Source organism: Balaenoptera ricei, chromosome 9, assembly GCF_028023285.1.
Source record: "Balaenoptera ricei isolate mBalRic1 chromosome 9, mBalRic1.hap2, whole genome shotgun sequence".
Taxonomy (NCBI): Eukaryota; Metazoa; Chordata; class Mammalia; order Artiodactyla; family Balaenopteridae; genus Balaenoptera; species Balaenoptera ricei.
In genome coordinates this window covers 96,636,275-96,654,628 of record NC_082647.1, presented here as the reverse complement: position 1 = coordinate 96,654,628, position 18,354 = coordinate 96,636,275, and the positions used below count along the sequence as shown (strand labels likewise).

Here is an 18,354-nt window from a genome sequence, read left to right as displayed (position 1 = left end):
AAGTGGGGATGTAATTTAATCCATTTGAAGCCTTGCCAAAAATTCTAGTATTTGAACGTGGACTATGGTATTAGTCAGGACCCTTTTGGTTGTAAGTGACAGAGACTGAACTCAAATTAACTTACGAAGGAATTGGATGGCTCATGTAATTGAAAAATCTAAGGATGGAATTGACTTCGGTCCTGGCTGGATCCAAATGTGCAGTATCATCGGGAATTATTACCTCTCTCTTACTCTTGCTTTCCTCCAGTTGGCTTTATTCTTTGGTCGGCAGCAACTCCCACACTTGACATGGTGGCAGACACTGGCTGTATGTTTCATGCTTACCTCTTCCCAGCTGAGCAGCCTCAGCAGAAAAAGAGTAATTCCCCAGGGGTACAGCGCAAGTCCCACGGATAGCTCTCATTGGTCCACCTTGGGACATGTATCCATCCCTGAACCAGTCACTGAGGCTAGGGAAAAGTAGCAATCTGATTGGCCTGGCCTGGGTCATGTGCTCGGCTTTGGATCTAGGGCATGATGTCAGTACCACCAGAAGACAAGGCTTAAATGAACAATAGAAAAATGGTTGTAACTGGAGGCATGTTGAATAGGCAGTCACAACAGATATCCACCTCAGCCCCAAACAAAATAGTTGAGTACAGCCTCTCTGAGGTAGTTATCCTTGAACTGCTGACATGAACCTCCTATAGCTGCCTTGAATGTGGAATGACTTTCTGATTCCGATGTCCATGAAACCTAACTATAATTTCATGGTGGGTTTATCAATCTGGGTTCTTATTTACAAACAACAAAACACTCTACTTTGTTTAAACAGGAATGTGTAAGAGGATATTAGTGGCTCACAGAATCTCTGGCAGAGTTAGAGAAGGGGGCTTGAGGCTCTGTAGCCATAAACAATACTCATATCCCCACTGGTCCAGTCACAGGCTTGATCCCACTGCCTTTGGCTCATGTTACTGGGAGTATCTCTGTCGCTGCTGCCTCTGGGGGCTCCACATGCCTGGCCCCCATCACCAAGATGCAATCCCATGCAGCAGCTGCTTCCTTGCTTTTCACGCTTCTGTACAAGTTTCACATTGCTGCATCCAACTGGCAGAGCCTAGGTCACATGTCTGTGTCCTAGCTGCAGAGTTGGTCTGGGAAACTGAGTTCTGATCTCCACCCTGGTGAGGTAATGACCCTAACATGGCCTGTTTTCCTAATTTAAGAAGGCTATTCAAATGATGCTGGGCTGGCACCAATATGACCCCCATCCATGCCACCACACTTCAAATAGTCAGGTCTTCTGCATCTTCTGGGTTCTGGAGAGATCAAGCAATGGGGTCAATGCTCTTTATTTCCACAAGCGGCTTCCCAGTAAATCTGAGTCTCTCTGATCTTTGCAACCAATGGAACCCAGTTAATGCAGGTAATTTGGCCAATGTAATTTAGATAAAATTTAGCTTGGGGGTAGTGTTTCCTTCCCGGTAAAACTGGATTGCAGAAGCTCATGGTTTCTTCTTCAACAGGAAAGCCTTCAGTGGGTCTCTTGACAGTCCCATTAAATATGGCCTCGAGGAGCCCTCCCAGGAGTGCCAACCCACAAACATTTAATAGGTCTTTTTACAGAGCTCTACAAGTGCCACCCTGGGCTACTGTTTAACCACAGACCATCCCCAGCCATTGACAGGAAGCTGAGTTGCCAAGGTCTGATAAATTCCCCTCGGAGTCTGGAATCCTATAGCAGCGCTTCCCAGGATATTGGATTATCTGGCCTCTCTCCCCTGCCCCGCCACTGCCCGATCAGCAGCTGAAGTCATTCAATTAGGAGATAGTTTTTGAGTATTAACCATGTCCCAGGCCTTGTACTAACACTGGACATACTCTGCCCCCAGGGAGCCCTCAGACAAGTAAATTAGCCAAAGCTTAAATGGAGCGAGGGGAGGCAAGGAAGGGGACGAAATGTTCAAGCGCCATTACCCAGGAAAGAGATGCATAGTTTTCATTTTTAAGCAGACTTATTGATCAGGGTGATGATGGAAGCTAAGGTCTTTGACCTAATGTAGAAGCATAGTCATTATATTTTCTCAACACGTAATCTAACAAAGAAGTGTCTGGGATTGGTCAATTCATTTGTGTAAAAGTCTTCTAAAGGTATTACCACTAAATACATTCAGTTAGATTTAACACATGAAAAGAATAAAACTAGAAGAAATAACGACCACTTCAGAAAATCTAGCCACTGCAGTCTGTCGGATATACATAACTGGCCATAGTAGGAAGTCCAGTCTTTGACCAGTGCCCCCGCCATGCCTGGGAATTCCCCTTAGAATACTGACCTATTACACAGAGCAAAATATGGCCTTTGGCAGCTAGGGAAAAGAAGACACTTCTGCTCTAGATCCCACATAACACTCTTCACCAGACCACAGGCCTCATCGTTTCCACGATGGCGGCAGGTGCCCACAGAGACCACTAGGTGTCGCTGTGAACCTGCAAGAGCCTGGCCTCATGCTGCGGGCACACTTCAGCTGGGTCTGTTTTCAATCAACACGTTGTCAGTTTTTCTCCCCGAGGCCCCAGGGGTGTGCTAGGAATTTTTATTTCTTGAGAAATCCTGTGATTCAGCTGCCCTTTGTTGGTCCTGCAGGAGAGAATGAAGGCTGTTCTTGCTCTACCAGCTCCCCAGGCAGGGGGCTCCCAGGCAAGGGTCTTCAGGCCACCAGCCACCTCTCTTTCTGCTCTCCATTGCTTGCTTCAGCCCTGTTGTCCTCCTCCCTTTTTGCTTTTCACTTCCCTTTTTATCTTTCTCACCCGGTGCTCAGTGACACTAATGAGCCCCTGGCTGCTCCATGGGAAGGGGCCCCATCCTGGAAGACTCGTCCAAGCCCTGGTGAATTTCAAGGCACCCAAACCAGCTCCAGCATAAACTAGCTTGTAAATTCTGTCCACACGTTAACCTTCTGATTCTACGCCCAGCCTTGCGCCTTCTTCTAAAGCAGCCCCAAGTTTAAGGCAGTGTTGGGGTGGGAGCATGAAGGGGCTTAGAAGCCACACCTGCTTTCAGACTCCATCTCCCTCTGCCACTTACTAGCTGTGAGACCTTTGGGAGGTAAATCACCTTTTCTGAGCCTCAGTTCTTCATAGGTAAATTAGAGAGTACCTCCAGATGCATTATATTAAATAAAACTATAAATACAAAGGACCCCACAAGATCTTGCACATTGCAAGCGTTCTATAAATGCAAAATTTGATTTTAATTATTATTACACGGACACATCACACACTCAACCAAACAAAGGCATAGAATTTGGGACCCTCATTCTCTGGAACATGTGGCAAGATGGTGTGTTAAGGGAACAAAATCTGGGGGTATTTATTCAGAGATGCCAAGCCCCACAGCTGATTCTAATCCTCTGTTCTTAAGTCAACAGTGATAAAGTTGTTCTGAGCCCAGCTGGGAGCTGTCTTCATCACTAGCCATAGCTTGCTTGGCCAAATGCCCTAATCACTGTCCAGGGGTCTTCCGGGAAAAGGCTACTCATGGGTGGAGTCGGCCACTCACTCCCTCCTCCAGAAAGTTTGGTAGGACCCTCCAGGTTTCTAGCAACCACATTGCTGTTGTGGGTTTTTGTGGGTGGCCACAAGGCGGAATCCTGACCATGGGTGCCCTGCGGCTGCACTCTGCAGGGCCTGCGGCCACATACCCTGAAAAGCTTGGGGAAAGGTGGAAAGAAGGAGGATCAGTTTATTGGAGGCGTTTCTGGACCACTCAGAGGAAGTCAAATGGCAAAAAAGAGCCCCTGCTGGCCAACATGTATAACTGCAGCCCCTTCCCCTTGGGGGAGGAGGGGGCTGTTTCTGAGTGACCCAGACCTTGATTTAACGTCTTTGGAAGGCACTTGAATACTCATAGCCAAGAGGAGACAGCTTCTGTTGAGCAGCAGACAGGTGGGGAATGTGTGCAGAACCGAGAAAAGAATAGACTGTGCCTTTCACACAGCCCAAAGCCGCATGCTCTGAGCTTGCAGGGCTGCAGGAGGCCGGCGGCTATTTCAGATCCCAGCTCAAGCCAGGCAGGAGAGGATGCTCTCAGAGCCTGTCTGCTGGTCCAGAAGCTGGTATTGATGCTGCACGTGTGAGGGTTTGATTTTTGCAGCCATGAGTAGCCTTGGGCTTTCAGGGAAGAGATACTTGGTCAGAGGATCCGTCTGAGGGTTCAGTCATCCTCTGACCGAGTATCTCTTCCCTGAAAGCTCCCCCAGAACACAAATCAAAGGCCATAACTGAGCCCTTTGCATTAAGCTCCAAGGAGACAGACCCAGTTTGGTGTCCCGGCTCTGTGACCTCTGGGCAAGTTCCCTTATCTCTCCACCCCTCAGCTTTCTCATCTGTAAAATGCAGCTAACTGGACCATCCTCAAAAGAGTACTGTGAGGATTTGGAGACTGTGTAGCTAGTGTGCCCAGCATATGTTAGACACACAGTTGCAATCCTGAGGTTTGTAGAGACCTATCTGCAGACCACTCAGGTGCAGAGGAAGCTCAGTGAGGTCGACCAGCACTCCAGACCACAGGCAGCCTCCTTATGCCAGAGCCTGACACGGTCTGGGAAGGGCTGACACCACCACAACCTGGGCTGAGGGCACCTCTTGTCTGTTTAAAAAGTTTGTGAAAGGCTGGTGGAATGTAAAATGGTGCAGCCACTTTGAAAAACAGTTTGCAGTTTCTTAAAAAGATAAATATAGAAATATCATATGACCCAGCTGTTCTACTCCTAGGTATATACCCATGAGAAATTACATGTGTCTACACAAGAACTTGTACACTAATGTTCACTGTGCAGTATTCATAATAGCCAAAAGGTAGAAATAACCCAAATATCCATCAACCAGTGAGTAGATAAATAAAATGTGGTATACTCATGCAGTAGAACATTATTCAGCCATAAAAAGGAATAAAGTACTGATATCTGCTACAACATAGATAATTCTTGAAAACATGCTCAGTGAAATAAGCCAGATACAAAAGGACAAATACGCTACGATTCTATTTATATGAAATATCCATAGAGACAGACAGTAGATTAGTGGGTGCTAGGGCTTGGGGATGGGGAATGACTACTAATGGGTATGGGGCTTATTGGGGTGGTAATAAAAGTGTTTTAGAGTTAGATAGTAGTGATGGTTGCACAGCTCTGTGAATATATTTGAAAACCACTGAATTTAGTGGTATGTGAATTAAATCACAATACCAATAAAAGCGTTACCAAAAAAAAAAAAGACCAGCTGGAGGGTGTTCTGACTGTGGATGCGCAAATGAGATGGGCAGTGCAGGGAGAGGAGCTCTTGTGAGCCTCACCTATAAATCAGATTAACCAGCTTCCCTCCCTCAGCTGTGCCTGGGTCTGCAGGGGCTACAGCGGCCGCAGATTGTTTCTGAACACCGCAAGATTCCCAGGGCTTCTGAGTACGCTGGGGCCCCAAATGGGCAGCGGGATGCTCTCGTCCAAGCACTGGGCCTGCCTAACCTAGCAGGCACCACCCAGAAGAGTGCAGAGCTCTCGTAAGCATGCTTTACTTTGGTCTTAAGACTTGCAAGGATCATGTTCTCCAAACCCAAAATCAGTACTGATAATTATGGTTCGTACTCATGGGAACAGGAGGCGATATCATTTTAAGTAGCGACTGTCTCCAAAAATCTAATCATAAGGCTCCAGTTTTCTAGGACACACTTGCCTCCCTGTTTCCCTCTAAACAGACTGGTTTCCTAAGAACTTAGACTCTCTTGGAAGTCACAGGCCACAGTTTTTTCATACAACTCAGGTCTCCTGGTGTAAGGCTTTTGATCAGAACTGTACTTTTTCAGACTGAGAGCTAATCTAATGCATGGCACGGATGAATGAGGTACCTGCGACCTTTTCCACAGCAGGGCACAGAGTCCAGACAGAGAAAACACCGTCGAGGCCTGTTTGCTCTGCTTCCATGAAGCCTGTTTGGAATCTTCACAGGATTCAGTTCAATGTGGCAGAAACACTAAGGGCTTCTCTCCCCCAACACACCACACACACACACACACACTCACCACCATGCCGGATAGCAACAGCAACAGATTTCACAGACTAGGCAGGGGGCAGTTGCATTCAGGAAGCACTGTTTGGTGTTATGTGAAATCTGGAAGCTTCCACTGAGGGAGTGGCTAGACCCTGCTGGGGCACCTTTATCTAATATGGGAGTAGGCCCAGGAGAACTCAGGGCTTCTTTTGCAGCTGGGACACTCCTTCCAAAAGGTCCTGTAAGGTTTCCATGTGCCCACCACCCTGGACCAAGCCACCGCCATCTCATACCTGGATTAGTCCAATAGCCACCTCATTGGTCTCGCTGCTTCCACCCCTGCTCCCTGCCTTCCTGAAATCTAGTCTCAGATCAGCACTCAGAGAGACATGCTTTCAAAACAGAAAATACGTTGCTCCCCAAACCCTGCAATGTCTCCTCATCACACTCAGAGTAAAAGCCAAAGTCTTTACAGCGGTTCACAGAGCCCTACACGATGAGCATACCCTCCTCCTCCGCCTCACCATTCACGCCCCACAGGCCACATGTCCCCACCGCCACCCCCAAATATACACCTACTTCCCCACACGCACCTGTGCGAAGGAATCTCCTCCGGGCCTCATGTTCATCACTCTGCGCCTCCAACGAATCCTCAACCTGGCCTTGCCTTTGAGCCCTCTGCCTGGGGGCTCTTCCCCATTACCTGCATGTCTCTTTCCCCACTTCTGCTGCTTGACTCTCACCTCACCATGGGCCTTCCTTGACCACCTGTTTGAAGAGGCCATCCCCACCCTCCATAACGCTGACCCTGTTCGTTGTTCTCAATAGCATTTACCACCATTAAAATATCATATACGTGCATATAATATATATATATGTATATACCTACGATATACGCATACATATGAGATATACATACATATGCTATATATACACGTATATGTATAATCTGTTTATCTATCATTCCTGTGGAAATAAACAAAGACCCACCATATGGCAAAAGCAAAGGGTATTTATTTTTCTCTTACTATAGCAAGCGAGTCAGCCACCATCACTCCCATTTTGTCAGAGACTCAAAGGCGGGCAGAGGAGTGGGAGACCTTTGTCGTGGAACAAAGGGAAGGCTCAGGGGTGCTCTGATTGGAGGCTGTTGGCCTGGGGAAGCTGTAGGTGGGCTCACTGGAGGCGGTCCATCCTATGGTGTATATTTAGTTTTCTCTGGCTGGTCCTAAGTTAGAAGCGGGGATAAAAATTAGGGAAGCTGTCTGTTGCTAATCGAGTCCTGGCCATTTGGGGCTGATTGTTACAGAAGTTATTGTTTAGCTTCCTGGATTGTTACTAGAAACAGCCATTCGGCTTCCTGCAAGTCTGACTTAGGCAGGCTGGCTTCCCGGGCTGTTTATTGTAGATAAGGGGGTTGGTTTCCTGGGCAGGTTGCTGCAGGTTGTAGGTCCAAGTTCTATTTTTATATATGGTCCAGCCATTGTCCGTTTGTATGTTCAGTCTCTGGTCCTTCAGTAGGATGTAAACACTAAGAACATTGTTTTATTTACTGCTATCTCCCCAGAGCCTAGAACAGTGCCTGGGACCTAGTCGGCACTCAGTAATTTTTTGTTGTTGATCATCATAATGTTCGTGTAGATCTAGTTAGAAAAGTTGTGACTCTGCTACATAACTTGGTTTGGAAACCAACTGCCAGCTTGCTTAATTCAATCCAGTTCTACAAATGTTTTCTGAGCGCTTGCTACACCCCCAGGAGGCTCTGTATGGGCTGTGGTTATTCACCCCAGGTGACATAGGACAAGCACTGGCTGAAAATTGATTGACAACCAGGATTCTGAATGCTTTAGCCTTTGCTCAACATTTCTCTCCTCTCCCACTTTGGACGCATAGCTAGCTTTAAGAACCCGTCAGCGTCCAGGTCTTCCCTCACACTTTTAGAGACCGCTGGGGCTCCATCTGCTTTTTCCCGCACCCACTACCTATGAAACTCATTTACTTCTCATGCAGTGCCTGGGGGGTGGCTGTTGTCTTTTCAAAGAGCTGGTTACATTCTCAGTGGGATTATTGCTTAGAGCAGGAGCCACATCTCACCCCCAATACAGGTGACGCATAGTAGGGTCTCGGTGATCTGAGTCTCCCCCCGATTCTCCATCCCATCCTATGTCTGACCTTTTCCCTGGGCTCCAGATCAAAGGTCTCACTGGCCTCAGGATACTCCCACCCTCCACACAAGGAAGTCACACCTGCTCAGAGCTGCCATCCGGAGGTTATAAGCCATACGCTGGTCAGATAACCCAAGGCCAGGGCCCCTCCTTGGGCATCTCAATTATTTTCTTTCCTTCTTCTTTTTTTTTTTGGCCGCGCTGTGCACATGCAGGATCTTAGTTCCCTGACCAGGGATCGAGCCTGTGGCCCCTACAGTGGAAGTGTGGAGTCCTAACCACTGGTCCGCCAGGGAAGTGCCCTCAACTATTTTCTGATAAAGGCTCCCCATTAAGTTTTAAACAATATTTAAGTAGTTCTGAAATATCTTCTTCCAGAAAGGAAATTCCAGATTTGGGTTAATTTATCTTTCAGATAGAACACTCAGGGAACCAAGAAACAGAGGCCAGGATGGAAGTGGAAATAGCATCTTTGGGGACGTGTATCAGCAGGCCGCCTTCAGCTGCAGCAGACAGAATGTAAGCTCCTCCAGAGCAGGGTCCTGGGGCTGCTGTGTTTACTAATGAGTCAGCACCTGGCACACAGTAGTCACTCCATAAATATTTACTGAATGAATGGGAGGTACAAACACACTAGTTTGAAATGAGAAATGCCATGTTTCAATAGCCATCATTTTCTAGATTCACTCACTTGGTTGCTTTAATTTTCTCAGCCATTACAAAACACATTACATAAAAAGGCAAATGACAGATCTACAGATGTGAGCAAGGGCTCGAAGAACGAAAGCATCATTGCCCAGTTTCTGCTCATGAGCCACACATGCTTTTAACACAGGCGGGCAGCAACGTGGACCTGGCTTCCTGCTGAGCACAGGGAAAGCTCAAACTTAAGAATTCACCACGGGGTACCACATCCCTCAACAGTGGACCCCTCCATGGCCTGATCCCTGAACATCTTTGCTTTAATTTTTAATGACTCAGCATCAGGCAAGTCAACATTAGCTACAATAAATTCATACATGATTAAGGCCTTGGGAGAGAAATGTGCGAAAACTTTTACAAGGTCCCCAATGGTCCCTGGCTTGAGTTTATTCAGATTATTTATTTTTGAAACCTGGTAAATGTTAGAAACCAAATGGCCTCAGCCCTGGACCTGAGATTTCTGATTTCCCCTGATCAAATAGTCAAATACGCAAAAAGAAAAGGTGATTTCGAAGCTTCCTGGTACCACTCCTGACCCATGTCTTGGGTTCCTCGAGGTTCACATCTTGGGGCTCGGAAGATAATCAGCTCTTCCTGCCCATCACCAGGGAAAGAACTGACTCTTCAAACAGACCCCAGCCTTCGGGAAGTCCCTCCCTGTGCCTAACTTAAATCTCTTCTTCTGGCCGAGAAGCATGATCCCCTCCTGCCCTGTCATCACCAGAGAAGGGATAACAGCTGCTCACCGCCCTCCTTTTAATCATCCTTAATGGGCTCATAAACAGTTATCAGGCACCCCGTTCAGCCTTCTCAGAGACTCATTTTACTTGCATTGAGGCTGAGAGTTTCTGAGGAAGGTCTTTTACCCGGGGCTCCACAGACTTGCAGAGTCTTAAATGGGTAATCAGCCACTTCACCCACTTAAACCTCCACAAATGAGCAGCTCTGCCTTCTTTGCAAAATTTAAACGTATTCAAGGGAGTTCCCTGGCAACCAAGCCTTGTTAATAAATCGCGCCTGCTCTAGGCCAGGACAGGGCATTTTAAAAATGTTTCTTTTTCTTGAGAAGTCACACCGACGCATGGGCACACAATAAACGGGCAGCTCCTCCCTCCGAAGTTCTGCATTTGCAGGATGGATCCTGCCTGCCCTCTACAGGCCATCCTGGGCCTGGAGAGTTCTCATCTGGCTCTCCAACTGGGAAATGGGGTGCTGCCCCAGTAGACTCTCATCTGGTCCTTCCCTCTGGTTACTGGACTAGGGGCCCAGCAGCTGGGGAGCAGGACGTGGAGCAAAGGTGAGGATTGCTCGGCCTTCACCAGGCACGCACTGAAAATTTCCACTTCCTGTTGCGTTGCAGAGAGATTTATTTTCAGGTCACTGCTTGTGGCCACAGGTGAAAGTCCCAGCTGTATGAATGGCTAGAGCTTCCCACTGTGTCTCTGCTCTGAGTCCTGTGGTTCCCCCCTCCACCAATCACAGAAGGTAGGGAAGGAGCCGGGCAGGTAGGTTGTAGGGCTGGTGTTGTTTTAGCTTTGAGAAAAACAGTGACTTTAGTTCAAGAGGAATTTTCACCAGGATGGCTAAAACGAAAAGGACCGACAACACCAAGTGTTGTCAGGGGAGTAAAGCAGTCAGAACTCTCCATCGTTGGAAGCATAAGTTGGAGCCACCAACTTCAGAATTCTCAGCAGATTCCAGCAATGGCTCTTGCAATCCCACTCCTAGGAATAGGCTCAGAAGAAACGCGTGTTTATGCTATGGAAAGACATGTACAAGGACGTGCACAGTGCTATACCTTATAATAGTAAAAAACTTGGAGCAGCTACCCAAGTGTGGAATGGATAAATGACATGTGGTAGATTCCCTCAGTGGGATAAGAGACACAGTGAAGAGCCCTGCATGACTGGTTCACAGTACAACTGGGTGAATCTCACAGACATGGTGCTGAGCCAAAGGAGCCAGATACAAAAGAACTGGGGAGCTCTTTTTCCATTTATAGGAAATTTCAAAAAGGCAAAAGTAATCCGTGACAATAAAGACCCGAATATTGGTTGCATTGGGGAAGAGTCTACCTAGTACTGAGCTGAATGCCTTCGATCTGTGCACTTTATCGCATTATCAGTTTTACCTTAATGAAAAAGAATTAAAGGTATCTAGTGTGTTTTCTTCTTCCCAGGTGAACAACTCATTATTCATCCTTTTTTTCCCACTGCTCTGCCTCTTTTGAAAAAGATTAGACGTGACTTACAATGGTATATGGTGTTGAACTGTATCTATAAGTGAAGAAATCTGGGTGACACTAAAATAAAGGCAGGAAAATAAGGTGAAACCAGGTGGGAGGGTAGTCCTCAGAATTTAGGCAGGAGGTCTTGTGCACTTCCTAGGGGCGAACGGAACAGAGCTTCCTAGAGGTCAACGTGAAGAAGAAACACAAGTCCACACCCACCAATTAGCAGTCCAGCTGATCAGAGGAACTGAGGCCAGGGCAAAATCTCTCCTGGACTGTCTCAGAAAAAGGCAACTCTGAGATCAAACCCCTTTCTGTTCATTTTAAAGTCTGTCAAACATTCCACCTGGGACCCTGGATCCTCCACACTTTCAGCACTCCACCCCCACCCTGCCCTCGAGGAATGTAGGGTGAGGCAGCGTCCCAGACAGTCAAGCTCCCTCCCTGTGCTGTGCTGTGGGCCAGGCAGCCAGACACCGTTCACTTTTCTGGGTGCGGTTTGGGGGACCCCCCACGCGTAAGGGCTGAGTTTCTGTTCTTTGGGGTGCTTGGCTTGCCGTCCTGGTTCCTGGACCACGGGCCTGTATTCTTGGCCTGTGCTTTGTCGCTCAGCCCATCTCCTTCCTTGTGGGTGCTCCTTGGTGGCCCGGTCCCTTCCCCAGTGACAGGTCTTCTTGGAGCAGCTCCCTGAGGGCTGGACTCCTTCCATTTTGGCATTTGGGTTAAGGGATCTTTCCACTTTCTGGCTCCAGTTTTTGTGTTGAATTCATATATTGCCCCAGTAACTAGGGGAAAAAATTACACCACCAATGCATAAACAAAAGAATCCAAATGCTTCTCTGCTCCCCCATCTCCACCCTGCTCTCTTCTCACCCCCAGGGAAAGATGAAGCAGCTAGAAAAACTGAAAGCAGGCTTGTGAAGAACACAAACAGTCTTCACCAGCCTGCCCTTTCCGCGAGCTGAGCTGTGTGGCTCTGACCACACAGGTAGCAAATCTCACGCTACCCTGGAAAGAAAGGTGTAGGAGAGCCTCAAGGTCACCTCAATGGCAAGATGAGAGGCCACAGAAGTCTTGAACTCAACGTGAGCTTCCGATAAGTTAGGTTCAGTTTTTCATGGGGTGACCCATTACGTTCTGATATGTTTGTTTAAAAAGATTCCCTGAATCCCTGATATAAACCTGAATTCACCAAGGAAGGAGGAAAAGACTTTGATTTGTATCTATGTTATGTTAGCAGAGATTTGCAGACACAGACACACAAATCTGGCCCCGGTTGAGATGATGCAAGGGGGCCATTTGTATTGTGTCGGAGTCTGCAGACGCTAATTGATGTTTGTTCACATTAGTCCAGTTGGCTCATCTCTTCCTTTTTCCTTCTCGCAAACACACAGACGCAGAACAGCCTCGGTGCTCCCTGGCTTTTGCTGCAGAAGATCTAGTTTCCGGCGTGCCCCTGCTCCTGCTGTTTCCCTACAGCATGAGTGGCCTCTCAGGCAGAGGATCCCACCAGCACTTATGCTAATGTGGGCACATTATGGTGACAAGTACCTAATAATAGAGGGAAATTTAATTCCAGCAGCAGCGGCAGCCTGTCCTGGAGAGGAGCCATCCCCCCTCTGAGGAGGACCAAGCGGAGCCGTTCGCATGTGAGGGTGGCAGGGAGCCAATGCACTTGCCTCCCGAATTTGGTTTCCTTCCCTTTATTCACGTCTATAATTGAGCCTTTGTAAGTGAAGGGATGTGTGTAAAGGAGCTAAATTTGGAGCTGATTTCATGGGGGTGATGAGAGCTCTGGAGGCCAGCTTTACCTTATGTTCATCTTGCTGTCCAAGAAGGAATTCTTGGCCCTGATCGAGGAAAAAAAGAAGCCAAGCTTGCCATTTCTCCATATCTCCCGTTACCAATAGGATGGTGTTTAGAAGCATTCAGAAAGGATGAGGCAGCGGCGGGGTGGGGGGGGGTGGGGGGAGGTTGAGTCCCGGTGAGCAGAAGACACAGTGGGTTATTGAATTCACCAGTTCCCTGAACTGGCCTGTGATTCAGGGAGGGAGGCTGGACAGGGGCGTGGTCCTTGAGTGGGACCCTTTAGGTGGAAACCTGCTGAGGCCTCACACGTGATCACGTGCTTGAGCGTCTACAAGCCAGCTCTGTTTTGAGCTGATCTCACGTTGTGGTGCCGCCTGGAAGGATCAGCACTGTGTAGGCCCGACAACCAAACGCATTGACAGACTGAGTGAAGAGCAGGACGTGGGTTATGGTCCTCCGTGACTCCACCAGCCTGGAATATGAACAATGCCCTTACGGGCGACACTGCCACTTAATTACCTGGGTCTGCGGCTTCTCCATCAAAGACAGTGTTCATCTGGATTGTTTCCTAAGGAAAAGAAAGAGACGGCTTCAGGCACAGCCTTACACTCCTCCCCCCAGGAGAGGCTGTTCTTCCTTACAGCCCAGGTTGCTTACCCAGGGCCTTCCTGACATTTATTTATTCAATAGGCACTGTGCTAGATGCTCGGGACACATCGGTGAACAAGGCAGGGCTGGTTACCGCCCGCCCAAAGCTTGCAATCAAGCAGGAGCCATTGACAAAGTGGCACTGCAATTTACTGTGATAAAGACTATGATGGGGGAATATAGGATGCTATGGGGGCGTGGGGGAACGGGGGTGGGAAGAGGACATTTAATCCAGACTTGGGGGGTAGGAAAGCATCCTGAGTACACGCTATCTAAGCTGCACAGAAGGAAGAGCAGAAATGCCATGCAGCACCGGCCAAGATCGACATCACCTACGCGGGATCGGCCAGGCAGATGTTACGTGCAGGGCAGGCACAGATGAGTCAGCTGAGGCCAATGCAACGTTGCATCTGGGCCCGGCCTGCCTCACCTAAGCCTGGTGTTCCACACCTTATTCTTTCCCCTGACCTGTACTCTGTGCCGCCCTCCAGGACCTGAACTCTGCCCCGTGGAAACACCCCCTTCCCTCACACGGTGCCCTCCAATGATGCTGTTCTTGAGCACACTCACGAGGACGGTGTTTGGAGTTTAATGGGCCTTTGACCCCCGTTTTCATCACATAAGCCGTTACCTACTCACTTGCCCACAGCTCCCCTCTGTGAAACCAGAAGGAATGGAGATTGTACAGCTTTCATCCATTTGATCAACTCAGAAGCTGCACCTTTTACGGCCAGGGGGATTGATGTATTTAATCGATGAATTTAACTATACATATGTCTAAGTCTCTGAGTGGCATCATCAAGGGTACTGAGACAATAATAAGACCCAGGAGACAGGAGATCACCCCTTCCTCCTGTTTGCAGACCAGTGCTTATAAGCGCTTAGGGGACTGGCCTGAAGCGATACTTCCTCCTCGTCCTGCCTGTCATTTCCCAAATTCATGGATCTTAGATCATAACACAGTCCTATTATTAGGGGTTAGGGGAGACCTGGGAGGGGGTCACCTTCAAGTTCCGTCACTTCCAGTGGGTGGATCAGGTTCAGTGAAAGAAACATCAGGAGGTCACGTGAGGAGGTAACTCCCCAGCTGTCCTGTGACACTTTGCATTTACATGACTCTTCATAATTTTCCCAGTATTTCCCCACCTGTTATCTCAGGGCAGCTGTTCTCACTCCCATTCCACAGGTGAGGAATCTGAAGCTTAAAGAGGCCGAGGGAGTCCCTGAGGTCAAGGTCATATGGCCGAGAGGGCAGAGCCAGCCTCAGCTTCCCACCGTGCTCTTTTTCTATCACTTTTCCCTCCAGGTGTGGAGAAGCAAAGCAAAAGTAAATCCCATTGAAGGCTGAAGCACCAGTTCTGGTCTTTAAGCTCCTCTCCCCTAACTCACTCTCCTGGAGAACTAGTGTAGATAATAAACACCACTGTTCAATATTTATGAAATCCAGTTCTTCTGCAAATATAGCAGCAGACAGGTTCAGTGGAGGGAACAAATTCTATTAGGAGCTCGTCACACAGCAGTCTGCTCCAGTGGCCAGATACAAGCATCTCCCTGAATGATAAACACCCCCGTGGGACTGTGGCAAGGCGGCTGGGGGGAGACCAGAGCCCCCTCCCCAACCCGGCGCCCCGGGGCCAGCCAGCCTCACCGCCGCCTCTCTCTTTGTGTTCTTCATTTCTGCAGGGAAGAGGACAGACAGAAGTTAAGCTTCTTGGACACTAAATTGACCTTAAAATGTTACCCCTACAGTGAGATCTCTCTCTCTTAAACAGGATTTGAGCTTAGTATTGCAGGCATAGCAAAGAATTTTCTGTCTCTATACATGTTTGTTTACCTCCTTCCACCTTCTCAGAAACACAAACACACACGCATAATACACAATTAAAATTTTTAAATTCTTTTTCCAGCTTATTGTCATTACTGGAAACTAGCTTTTAAATGGCTTTATAGGTAAAAAAGAAAGAGGGGGTTGCTACCTTTGTCTGTCATCTGAGGATTCTTTGCACCCATTCCTTATACCCTTTTGACAAAGTAACTAGCATGGGAGATAGTTTGTGAAAAATCTCATTTATTAAAATTATTTCATTCGATATGATCAATAACCACTGTCGTTAAATTTCTAACCCTGCTGAGATATCCCCTGTGCATGTCAGATGCACACACCTATGGCTGGAGTGATTAGAGCAATCATTTTTCAAAAACACTCTTTCCAGTTCTTTGTCCTGTCTCTCCCCATAGCTTGGAGTCTCCCTGAGGCCACAGCTTTGGAGACAGTGGTGACGTCTCCTCAGATGGGCCTTGCTCAATTCACCGACGCCCTGAAATCACTCAGCTCTCCCAGCCCATCTGACTGCACCCAGCCCCCATTTCTAACTACCCTAACCTAAGTAACATGTGAGAATTATCAAATCCATCACAGTCTGAGAATAAAGTATCATTTGTTCTTTAAAAACAGGCATCTGTCTAATACAGAGCACTAGCTGTCCTCAGGAGGGGTCACCCCCTCCGTGTGTAGCAGCAAGTAGATTCTGTGTTTAACCCACGGAGAATTCTCCATTCCTGACCCACTTGGTGGGGAACAGACCTTTAGGTGCTGATGTCGAGCTGACTGGAGGTGACTCAGTAAGGAACAGGCAGGACCGAATGAGATCCAAGAGGGCCAATGGCCCCATGCACCCTGCCCTGCCCTCCCCTTCCTCCAGCTACGTCCGACCTCTGTTTCGTTCCATCCACAGATGATGTGGCGGAAAACCCACCAACACAGGACTGTGCCCTGATTCTCCACCGAGTTGGAACCCTTTTATGTGGTACAACAGAGCAAGCGAAAAACAATAATAGCAACAAACAAAGGTAATCGGCACCGTACATACCTGCTTTCTTCACCCTGTATGGGGGGAGAAGGGATGGACAAGAATTAACCTGAGAGCACTCGGCACTGGTACACACGTGACAACATGGGGGCCTTCGGGCAACTGTGCTCCCCAGGATTCAGGGGTTGATCGAAAGAGGGACCAGGACAGGGGACTAAAATGCAGAATGGGTTCCCAGCCCTGCTCCGTCACTGCTGGGTTGGGACTAAGGAGGTTTGGGAGTCTGATAAGTTGGAAAACTATTGCTTTAGAGAACTTCAGGGAACCTATTTTCTCTGACAACACTGAGTGAGGGCATGACGACCCCATCAGACTGCCCAGCGATTCTTCCTGCCTGGTTTTCCTCCCCAGTAGCCATCTGAGCAGAAGATTTGGCTCACAGTGGGAAGGTTCGATGACTAGCAGTTAAACCCGGGCTTCCTGTAACGTGAGGAGCTGGACACCTGGACTCTTAAGACCCTTCCCATGATAACCTTGGATTCTATTATTCTGTGACTCTAATTTTATTCTCTGCTATGGGACAAATATTGGTTGCCATATGGTACAACAAATTGCCAGAGAGGCCAGGTCTGAGTCTGAATTACTAGCTACTTTTTTAAAAGTCAACCATGGGGCTTCCCTGGTGGCACAGTGGTTGAGAATCTGCCTGCCAATGCAGGGGACACGGGTTCGAGCCCTGGTCTGGGGGGATCCCACATGCCGCGGAGCGGCTGGGCCCGTGAGCCACAACTACTGAGCCTGCGCGTCTGGAGCTTGTGCTCCGCAACAAGAGAGGCCGCGACAGTGAGAGGCCCGCGCACCGCAATGAAGAGTGGCCCCCACTTGCCGCAACTGGAGAAAGCCCTACGCACAGAAACGAAGACCCAACACAGCCAAAAATAAATTTAAAAAAAAAAAAATTTAAAAGTCAACCATGCTGAAAACAATATTTAGAAGGTAACTGAAACCACCAGGTTCAAGGTGCACATTTAACCATAAATTGCATGTGAGTGGCAGTGTCTATTGGATTACTTCCTGTAAGAACTTCTGCCCAAATCCCATTACAGAGCACCGCCATCCTTACAAGCTTAAGCATCACTCTTTTGGAGCTGGTTTTTTTTTTTTCAAATCAATTTGTGAGTAGAGTCCAAATTAAAACTTTTTTAAATTTCAGCAGATGCTCAAGGATTTCTTACCTTGAAGTCAAGGTTGCCAGTAGCAACGAATGTCCCCAATAAATATGGCAAAATGCAATGCACATCTTTATGCTAATACTTATACTTTTATACAGCCTTTCATCCATAGATTTTAAATTATTTGACAGTAGTAGTTAATCTTCAAAATACCTTTAAAAGGCACATGAGTCTTATCACCCATTCTTTATGCTGTTGAGAAATTCCAAAATTCAGGTTCCAATACCTCAAGATACTTGGGTGTACAGAGCTAAACTTAGAATCTAGAATCCTAAGCTCACTGGGACTCAGCCATGAAAAATCATGCAACAAGATTTTTAAAAAAATAGTGTATTAAGCACTTACTCTACATCAGGAACAGTGCTAAGTGGTTCCTTTGCATTTGCTCATTTAATTGTTTGGTTTTCAAATAAAGAAATTGAGATTCACAGAGGTTGTCACTTGCCCAAAGCCATATACCCAGAAAATGGCAGAGCCAAGATTTGAACCTCAACCTTATCTGACTCCAAAGCCCAGGCTCAGAACCATCACATTCTCATTGTAAGAGCTACTAAGACTCAAGAAACTGGCTCTGGGGAAGCTTGTAACAATTTGATGCTTTCTCCACTTCACTCTAGTACCTCCCTTTAGCCAGTAAAAGACACTCTGCAGAGTGTCACTGAAAGAGGCATATAAGTGAGCAGGTGAGCCTCCCAAGGAGAGGAAGCAGGCCTGCGTTTACAGCC

General features: G+C 47.7%; 1 protein-coding gene across 1 annotated transcript in view; it reads right to left on the bottom strand.

Moving 5' to 3' along the window:
- Window positions 1–11,547: 11,547 nt before the first annotated feature.
- CDHR3 (cadherin related family member 3) overlaps window positions 11,548–18,354 on the bottom strand; it is an 89,922-nt gene continuing 83,115 nt past the window's right edge. The window contains exons 16-19 of the mRNA XM_059932536.1: window positions 16,458–16,471; window positions 15,236–15,264; window positions 13,459–13,507; window positions 11,548–11,915 (exon numbers count right to left, since the gene is read on the bottom strand). Coding sequence (XP_059788519.1) covers window positions 11,611–11,915; window positions 13,459–13,507; window positions 15,236–15,264; window positions 16,458–16,471 — 397 coding nt within the window. The 3' untranslated portion in view covers window positions 11,548–11,610. The remainder of the gene's footprint in view (window positions 11,916–13,458; window positions 13,508–15,235; window positions 15,265–16,457; window positions 16,472–18,354) is intronic.